Below are 9,405 nucleotides of genomic sequence, written 5' to 3'. Positions count from 1 at the left end.
GTGGGGACAGGCTGTGACAGGGGCTTCCTGAGGGGCCTGGGAGGGCAGAGGCAGTGATGTGGGGACAGGACTGGGAGCATGGACATGTCTGAGACTGGCTGGGGCATGGAAGGGTAAAGGCACCTGCACTGATGGATGACAGACTCTGGAGGCTCCATGGGGCTTCCCTTGGGCTCTGCCTTCTCTGGGCGTCAGAGCCCACCTGCCCCGTTCTCCAGCGCCAATCCCTGGTCCAAGCCCTCACCACTCCCACCTGGATCACTGCTTCCGGCTCCCACTCTCCTTCCCTGCCATCTACACTGCGCCCCCAGCACCCATCACGAGTCCATCGGGCCACACCTGTACTCAGAGCCCTCCAACACCCTAGCCAAGGCCGCCCCTGCCCCCGCCACCCTCACAGCCTCTCCCCTGCTGGAGCTACTCCCCAGGGGCCACTCAACCCCAGTGGAAGGACACAGCACACCCCAGCTCCCTGCAACACTCACGGCCTGCCTCGCTCGGGAGGACGCAGCCTCTGAGAGGGCAGGAACGGCCTGTTTTGTGCACTACTGTGTCCCCAGCAACTGGAACAGGGATGAGGAGGTAGTAGCTGCGCTCGACAAGCCTCTTCCTAAGGAATGAGTGAATGGATGACAAGGGACGAGGAAGGGGTGGATGGGGGGCGGGGCAGGAGGAGTGAGAGGCTGGGGCAGTGCATGGAGGGGCTTCCAGTCCACGCACTCACTCACTGCTCCCTCTCCCTCTGTCTCACTTCTTTGCACCCCACCTCGGCTGACGGACGTGCTTCTAAATTCAGTGGAAACTCAGACACAGTGAGAGAACTTCCACGCCACCCTTCCTGCACCTGCTGGCCTATGCAGATGCACAGGCCTGCACTCCCGGAGGTCCTGGACTCCGCTTCCCTCATGGCTCCAGGGCTGTCCCCTTTCTGTCCACATTGTCCGCTTGTCCTTCCCTCCTGGACTATGCACGTGGCATGGACGGGCTGTAAACCCCCAACTTTATAAAACTCTCCTGGCCTCCATCTCCCTCCTGCCTCTGCCCCGTCACTCTGCCTCACTTTGCTGCAAAACTCTCTAAAAGACAAGCATTGCCCATAGGTGCCCCCCACAGCCCCTTTCCTCCCATTCCCAGCAAGCCCTCGACCCCACCACGTGGCTGGACCAGCTCTTACCTCAGACCCACGGGGCGCAGTGCACAGCCTTGGGTCCTCTCGTGGCCTCTGAAGAGCAGAGCATGCTCTTCCTTCCCAGAACACCGCCTACAGCCAGGCTCACCTCCGCTGCTCCACCAACCTCACCACCAGCTGCCACTCGTAAGTCCAGGTGCCCTGGTCTCCATCAGAGGGCAGCTCTTCCTCCCCACTCCCCATTCCCTGGGGATCCTAGGTGGTCTCAAGCTCTGAAGATGACTGGGACACTCGTGTCCCTCGAATCGCCACCTCCAGCCACACCTCTTCCCAGGCTGCTAGATGGCTCACCCCTCACGCCCTCCAGTCCTTCCTCTGACGACCCTACGCAAAGTGGCACCCCCAGGCCTGCACCCTGCATGCTTTATCCCATTTCATATGTGAGAAAAAAAGCACGGAACGCATCACCATCCACTCATCCGTCCACCCGCTGACTGCTCTCTGGTGCACGCCTACGCCGCTGAGCACCACGCCAGGCTGCAGAGAACCCAGGCCCGGGAGGCATCTTGTCCCCAGAACATGGCCCAGCGGGCAGAGGTTCAGCTGTCTTCGTTCACTCCTGAGTCCTCAGCACCTGGCAGAGGCTCCATGAACACTGAATGAATGATGAACGGGTGGAGGGAGGGCCAGTAGCAGGGCAGCCCACCTGGCTGGACAGACACAGGGCCAGAGAGCTGAGCAGAAGGCAGGATGGTGGACGGGGCATGGACAGGAGGGCAGACAGAGGCAGGGAAGAGGCGGCCTTCCCACCTCCTCCCCACGACCTGAGGTCCTTAAGAGCTGCGTCCTGGCACTCAGCGGGACTCTTGCTGGGGTGAACTGCTGGAGCACACATGTCAGGCACCACCGGGCCCTGTCCTCACCCCAGGCCCACTCTGTGTGGGGAGCCGGCTCAGCCCCGACCCCACCCATGTAGCACGGTGTTCTTGGAAGCCAGGGAAGGGAAGCCTCACTCCTGGGCCCAGAATCTCTCTTGGCAAATGGTCCACTCAGACGACCACTGGAGATGGCCAGGAGCCAGGAGCCCTCCTGGAAATGAGGCAGAGTCCCGTGGCAGGGACCCAGCCACTGTGTCCTCACCCCGGCCCAAGCAAGTCAGAGGAGTTCCAGATGGCCACGCACGGGCTGACTCAGTCAGGAGCACGGCTGGCAACCGAGGGCCTGAAGGCCCTGGGCACACACAAAGGCAGGAAGCCGCCAACAGCCCTCACAGGCCTGGAGGTTTCTCAGAAGCACCCTCTGATCCTCACAGTACCCCCAGGCTGGGACCCCAGCCCAGGCCCCACAGCTGCTCCCCAGGACTGCAGGGGCCCGGCAGCATTAGAGCCAACTACAGCCGCCCCCAGCCCAGACGCACACATGCAGGCTCACGGAGGGCGCCCCCAAGTCTTGAGAGAGAAGCAAAGCGGAGACAAGGGGGCAGAGCGCCCACCTTCCCTCCCAGGTGAGAACAGAGGCTCAGAGCCTCCCCAGGCCGCAGAAGGCATGGACCCAGGGCCTCCTCCACAGCTCCACACCAGCCTCAGGAGCAGGGCGGCCCCAGCCGGCCTCTGAGGGTGCTCAAGGCTTTGCCAAGCAACAGGCCAGGGTGTCTGCCTCTCCCTCCAGCCCTCTGAGCACCAATTAAATAAACTCTAATTAAAAACAACAAACTAACGAGAAATACCACCCACTACTCACAGGCCCTTGGCTCACAGGGATGAGGTGAGGGCTCCTCCCTGGGCTCCCCATGGACCATCACTCACCCCACAGTGGACCCAGCCCCCTCTACACACAGATGCACACACAGGGGCTCACGTGTCCCCAGGTGCCCCACACGGGAGCAGCAAAGTGGCTCCCCCCGTGACTTGGAGCCAGCATGTAGCCCCGTGAGACACAGATCACCTCCCACCCGGGGTTCCCCGCACAACCCAGGCTGCCTGGAGGGAAGATGTGTGGAGGCGGAGGAACCTGGAAGCCAACGCAGCAACGCCCAGGCCCTGCTGCAGACACAGGAGAGCAGAGACGTACCCAGGCACAGGGAAAGAGGAGCGGCAGGAAGAACAGGAGAGAGAGGCAGAGAGACACCAAGACACCAAGAGGGCCAGAGACAGAGAGCGTGGAGAGGAGACAAAGGGCTAGACAGGCAGACTGGGAGGAGGACGGAGGGAGAGGGAGGCGAGGGAGGGAGAGAGGCCGAGAGAAACAGAGGAGGGAGCGGGGAAGAGGAGGGGGAGGAGAGGGGAAGGAGGAGCAGCCCTGGACTCAGTCTATGTGGGCTGGGAGATCCAGGGGTCCTGCCCAGGGCTTGCTGTAACTCCTCCTGCCTCCTCTCCTGGCCCTCAAGGGCTGACACACTCAGCACCGTGGACAGCGCCCCATGGGGCCCGGTCCTGCCGCCTCTACCCAGCTCCCCGCTGGCCCGCACCCCCCAACACTGCTTACACCCCAACAATTCATTACTTCAGCAGAGGCTCACTGTCCCCTCCCAGGTGCCCGCCCCAAGTGAGGCTCCAGGGACCCCCTGAAAAAAATAAGACACCATTGTCCTCAGGGACTTGGGTCCACAGGGAGGGAGAGAGGTAAACAGCTAGTGACTCCTGGGCTGCCTCTGGGAGTGCCCACTGGATGGGGGAGCACCCAGTCCTCTGAGGGGCCGCACTCTCCACCAGCCACCTCCCACCCCAGCCCCCAATGGGCATTGCTAGTAGTACCACAGACCCCCACGGGCCTTCCATAAACTCTACCCCAGGGCCATGCTGCAGAAAGGCATACAAGGCACCTGAGTGCTGCTGCGCCCAGCACATCACAGACAGCTCTGGGGGCTGAGCCTTCCGTGCAACCCCCACAAGCCCAGTTCTGTAAACACTGCCCTCACCCAGCAGGGGCCAGCCCCAGGCTTAGGAGCAGGCAGAGCAGATGGGGGCAGCACCCCAGGATCCAGCCAGGCAATGCAAGGCTCCCTCTGAGGGCCTCACCCAAGAGTCCAGAGGCTGTGTAGCTGACTGCTTCTTCCTCACACACACAGAGCCTTGAAGGCATGAGCCCCAGACTCGAGGACTCCACAGCCACCTCCCTCCTCTGCCCCCAGCCCAAACACCCCTCCACCTACCCTCCTGTGCACCAGGCATCTTGGGGCAGTCACTGGGTGAGAATGGGGCTCTGGAAGGAGAGCTCTCGACTGCTATGGGGCCTGCTCCCTCCTCTTCCATCTGGGCTCTGGGCCTCAGAACCATAAGGCTCAGGAAAGAGCAGACAGCGGTCCCTGGCCCAGCACAGAGCCTCTGACACTGAAGTGCTAACAGGCTCTGTGGGGCCAACTCCCCCAAGCACTCACTCCCCAGCCACCACTCTCCACACCAGAGCCACAGCCCAGCCCAGCTTCCACCTGCCAGTCAGAGAAGCAGGAAACAGGACTCACAGTGCCCACTGCACAGGTTGAGAAGCTGACACCCTGGAGGGTGGGGTGCAGAGCACTGGACCTGAGCTCCCATCCGGGCCCCTTAAGTCCACTTTCTAGATTTCCTGGTTATTTTGGGAATCGTAAGCTATTGTTAGGGAAAGTGGTTGAGGAGAAACTGCTGAAGCACCTTCCCGGCCCTAGGAACTGTGAAAGCACTTAATACACACAGCCTCATCCCAGGCAGCACAAGGGCTCTGAGCGAGGTGGACGCCACAGGTAAGGGTCTCAGGCAGGAACAGAACTCAAAACGCCAAGTGCCTCTCCCAGACCACAGGCTTGCGTCAGGCCGGAAGTCCAGCCCTCCTCCTCCCTAGGAAGCTCCTCACCTGGGCAGCAAAGCCACCTCTAGCAGGCGCCATGCTGGCTCAGGCCAGCCGTGGAAGCTGGTGGCCCCTGGCCTGTGGGCTCTGCAAGCCAGCGCCTTCTGGGGACAGGTCACTGTGATCCTCCCTTCAGTGAGCAATACAGCACTGGCACCTCTGGGAGAAGCACCCCCATCCCACACAGGATGGCAAACAGACTGCCTCACATTCATTCATCTCCAGCAGGGCTGTGGGGGGACCCCAGTGAGGAGACTGCAGCCACCCCAGCCCCACGGCGCAAATGAGCTTCAGACAGCAGACAGAACATGCCCGGGCCGCACACGCTGGGCCTCCCGGCCTCAGCTTGCCTACCCTGTGAGGACGACCACGAAGTCCATGACGTTCCAGCCGTTCCGCAGGTAAGAGCCCTTGTGGAAGACAAAGCCCAGGGCGATGATTTTGATTCCTGCCTCGAAGCAAAAGATCCCGATGAAATAGGGCTCCGTGTCGTCCTAGGAGAAGTAGAGAACAGCGGTCACCCCTGGCCCCTACCCGGTGCAGCAGCAGGCAGAGACGGTTGGTGAGGACCCCACCCCACCGTATGCAGGTCACAGCCATTGTGAGGGTCTGACCCTCCTCACCTTGCCCCCAACACCCTGCAGATTCTCCAAGGCGCCATTCCCATCACTGAGCCTGCTTGCCGTCTGCACGTGTCCCCTAATGGGATGCACCCCTGTTTACAGCAGCAACATCCCAGTGATGCCTGCGGGCCCCTGGTGCCTCCCACCCTGGCATCTCAGCTTCTGCCCACATCACAGTGGGGCCCCAACCTCCCTGCTGGCACCATGCAGTGGGCCTTGCTTCAGGGAAGACAGCGATGTAACGGTACTACTTGTGGGTGCTTACCAGGTAGTTTCTCCTGTATTAACTAGGGTGACCCTTTAATACCCCAGGAGGTCATCCCCATTCTAACATGAGGGAAACAGAGGCACAGAGACGCCCAGGAGCCAGGCAGAGGCCACAGCAGCCTCTGGGTGGGAGCCTGCACAAGGCTGCCTGGATACAGCTCAGGTTTTCTTGAACTCAGTCCAGCCCCGTTATGCATTCAACATGTACCCGGGTAACCAGAGCACGCACATCTCGGCAGAAAACAACAGAAACAGAGAAGCACAACCTCGGCCCTGAGGGTGCTGGGCGATGACCACCACATCTGTGAGGACCCTGGAGGGAGCGAGCCACAGTCCAGGCCTGAGGCTGGGAGCCACCCTGGGCTCAGATCACAGGAAGCCTCCCAGAGGGCGTGGCGCCTGCAGGCAAGGCTTCCACAGCTCGATTTTGAGAAAGGGATCCAGGTGGAGGGAACAGAGCAGACAAAGGAATGAAGACAGCTGATCCTAGAAAGATCGCTTTCCTGCACCCCAGGCTGAGCTCCAGCCAACAGTTACTGAGCACGAGCGCGCAGAGCCAGGCCCTTCCAGTGCCGAGCTGGGAGCAGCAAACAGGGTGGAGACAGGGTTGTGTGGAGCTTGGGGAGACCCCAAAGACTTCTCGTGAGCACATGGGTGGGGCTGGCAGGGAAAGGCCCTGTGCAAGGCAAGCCCGGGGAGCTGGGCTGAGGGAGCTGCACGTGCAGGGTTGGTATGGGGGTGTCGGACACCTGCACTCCGGGGCTGCTGCCTTAGGAAGCAGGTGAAGGGGTGGGGAGAGGAGGTCAGTGTCAAGGGCCTCCCCTGAGGGTTCGCCTTCAGGACTGTGGAGGTCACAGGAGGAAGCAGCTGCTGGGCTGCCAGGCGAGGTGAGTGCCACCAGTTCCACAGCCTGTGCCTTCCTCCCCAGGAAACCAGGCTCTCCAGGGCTCTCCCGCATCTGACTCCCACCTTACTCAGCCCGGGCTCCTCCTGTCCTGTGGTGTAGCTGGCCCAAGGCTTGGCTGGCAGTGCCTGGTGGAAGCTACCAGCACCCAGGGGTCCATCATGACCCGTGCTGACTCGCCCACACTCTTCCTGGCCTCGAGGCTTCTGGCCTGGTTTATTTAGGAGGGACCCCTTTTCCCAAGGGGTGAGGTTGCTGACCATCTGCCCAGGGGAACAGTGGGGCCCCAGCAGACAGAGATCTTCACAGCAAACTTCCTGGTGGAAAACAGAACAGGCCGATGCCTAGGAAGGACCAGCCAGCCCCCTCGGCTGGGAAGGAGGCCCCAGCCCAAGCCCTCTCCTCACAGCTCTGCCCTGCTCAGCCCATGGTTGATGGCTGGCTTAGGTGGGAGGGATGGGTGTGCAGACAGCCTGGTGTTGCACTGCAAGCTGGGGCCTGGTTCCAGGTAGCTCCAGAGTCGATGGGGGGGTGGGAAACAGCCCCGAGAGGCAGGGAACCCGGGAGGCCTCGCCCAGAGCCACGCTGGCAGACAACTGTGGGGCTACCCCTGCACCACCCAGCCTCAGCCTGCTCCGTGGGCAGCAGCACAGCCTCCCCTCCATCCCAAGAGATGCCTTTGGGACTAGGCTGGGCCTGCACATGGGACTAGGGCTTGTCAAGAGTTCCCCAGACCTCTAGGCTGGCCCAGGGCGAGCACGTTCTGCAGTTTTCCCAACAGGTTAGCTCGCCAGCCCTAGAAGTGTCCTCCCCAACCCATGACCACAAGGCAAACCCTCCCACACCTGCGAGGCAGGAACTTGCAAGACCAGACACCCACTGCCTAGCCTGGTCCCTAGGTCTGTGTCCCTCTGACCCTAGCCCTGCCCTGCTTCCTGTGGCTTGGCATTCAAGGCTCTCTGGCTACTTCCTCTCACGCTCACCCTCTTCTCCGGCCTCTAGAAAGCAAGGGGCCCCACCAGGCTCCTGCCCAAGTCCCCCAGAGGGACCATGACTCACGCCTGCCTCATGGCGCGGCTGGGCTGTCCACACTCCTCCCCCACACCCTGCCCTAACCCAGACCACTGGGTGTTCCAGACGGTGCTCCATGAAGACCTCCTCACCTCGGCCACCCACCACTCACCTTCTCCTGATGCCTCACCTCCAGGGCAGGCTCCCTGTATCCCCTGCTGCACTCCTGGGCCTGCGGTGGCCCAGGTTCAAAGGGAGTTCCGTTTCAGGGCTAAAGTCTGAATAGCCTTTGTCTCAGGATGCTAGTGGGGGCAGAAGCCAGGCTCAATGGAAGAGGGAGCAGCTCCTGACACCCCAGAGAGGCCATCTCCTGGACGTCTATGGCCCCGCAACCCCTGGGTCTACACTTGCTCTGCCTTCTGCCCTCCTGGAGGCTCCAGTCTTTAGGTGCACTCGGAACCCAGACAAGGGGCCAGGCATCAGGGAAGAGCAGGGACTGGGGGATGTGCTCTGACCTCAGAAACAGTGCCCACCTCCAAAATGCTGCCCTTCCTCTGACCCAGCCCCTCCAGAGACCCCACAGGGCTGGCCTTCCACCCCACTTCCTGTTGAGCCATGGAGACCTTGCCCTGGCACCCCGACTCACATAGACTTTACGCTCCAATGGGGGCTACCACAGGGGCCTCTTGGCTGGAATCTGGGGATGGGTAAAAATGATTTGGAATGTTTGAGAAGGAATGCTACCCACAGGATGGTGAGGCCTCCTGGAGAAGGGGTTCCAAGCAGGCTCGCACAAGACAACTTGGAGGAAGAGGCTCAGGGTTCCCACATCTAGGCCAAAGCCCATCTCAGCCCAGCAGGGCACACGTGGTGCTCAGAGCTGACCTTCCCGAAGACATGAATGCCCCTTCCCCACTCCAAGTTTAGAACATGGGTTCCTGGATCAAAGTCTAGCGCCGAAAGCCAGGACAGCCATTGAGGTGCAGGGGTAGCTCGTGGCACAGGGCAGACTAGCCCAGGGCTAACGTGGCCACGCCCAGGGCTGAGCCGGTGACCCCAGCTGCCCTGGCCCTCGAGGAAGGTGTTATCTGCCAGGCCTACCTTTTCCCTCAGCGGAGAGGGGCACTGCCCAGACGACCCTGCCCGAGGAAACTGTGTTCAGGCACAGACCCTAAGGGAGAGTGGAGTCGCGGCCTCCCCACCACCTTGCCCTCAGGCCCAGCCCGGCACTCACCAGCCGCTCGGACATGGGCGTTTTGTCCCCATCAGGGAGGTGCTGCTCCAGAGCCAGCACGATGCAGTTGGCGATGATGGTGGCCAGGATCATGTACTCGAACGGAGTGCGTGGGTTAAGGACTGGCCGGGAGGCGCAGCAGGGAGGGAGACACGAGGCCGAGGCCAGCAGCGCCCAGTGCAGCAGCCACCACCAGGCCGTCTCCGGAGGGGCTGAAACAGCTGGGTCCGGAGCACCCCTCCTGGCAGACGCGGCCTGGTCTCCCTCACTCCCTGCCCCCATCCCTAGGGGCGGCCGCGAGGCGGGGCCTCAGCAGTCTGGGCCGGGAGGCGCAGCAGGGAGGGAGACACGAGGCCGAGGCCAGCAGCGCCCAGTGCAGCAGCCACCACCAGGCCGTCTCCGGAGGGGCTGAGAC

The 9,405-nt window shown here is 62.0% G+C and overlaps 1 protein-coding gene across 1 annotated transcript in view; it reads right to left on the bottom strand.

Moving 5' to 3' along the window:
- Positions 1-9,272, bottom strand: part of CACNA1B (calcium channel, voltage-dependent, N type, alpha 1B subunit) — a 296,162-nt gene extending 286,890 nt beyond the window's left edge. The window contains exons 1-2 of the mRNA XM_011985186.1: positions 8,991-9,272; positions 5,306-5,445 (exon numbers count right to left, since the gene is read on the bottom strand). Of these exons, the coding sequence (XP_011840576.1) occupies positions 5,306-5,445; positions 8,991-9,272 (422 nt within the window). The remainder of the gene's footprint in view (positions 1-5,305; positions 5,446-8,990) is intronic.
- Positions 9,273-9,405: the final 133 nt, after the last annotated feature.

The sequence above is a fragment of the Mandrillus leucophaeus genome, unplaced genomic scaffold (assembly GCF_000951045.1).
Source record: "Mandrillus leucophaeus isolate KB7577 unplaced genomic scaffold, Mleu.le_1.0 Scaffold28, whole genome shotgun sequence".
Taxonomy (NCBI): domain Eukaryota; kingdom Metazoa; phylum Chordata; class Mammalia; order Primates; family Cercopithecidae; genus Mandrillus; species Mandrillus leucophaeus.
Note: the sequence above shows the minus strand (reverse complement) of the source record. Positions and strands in the feature narration are given on the sequence as shown.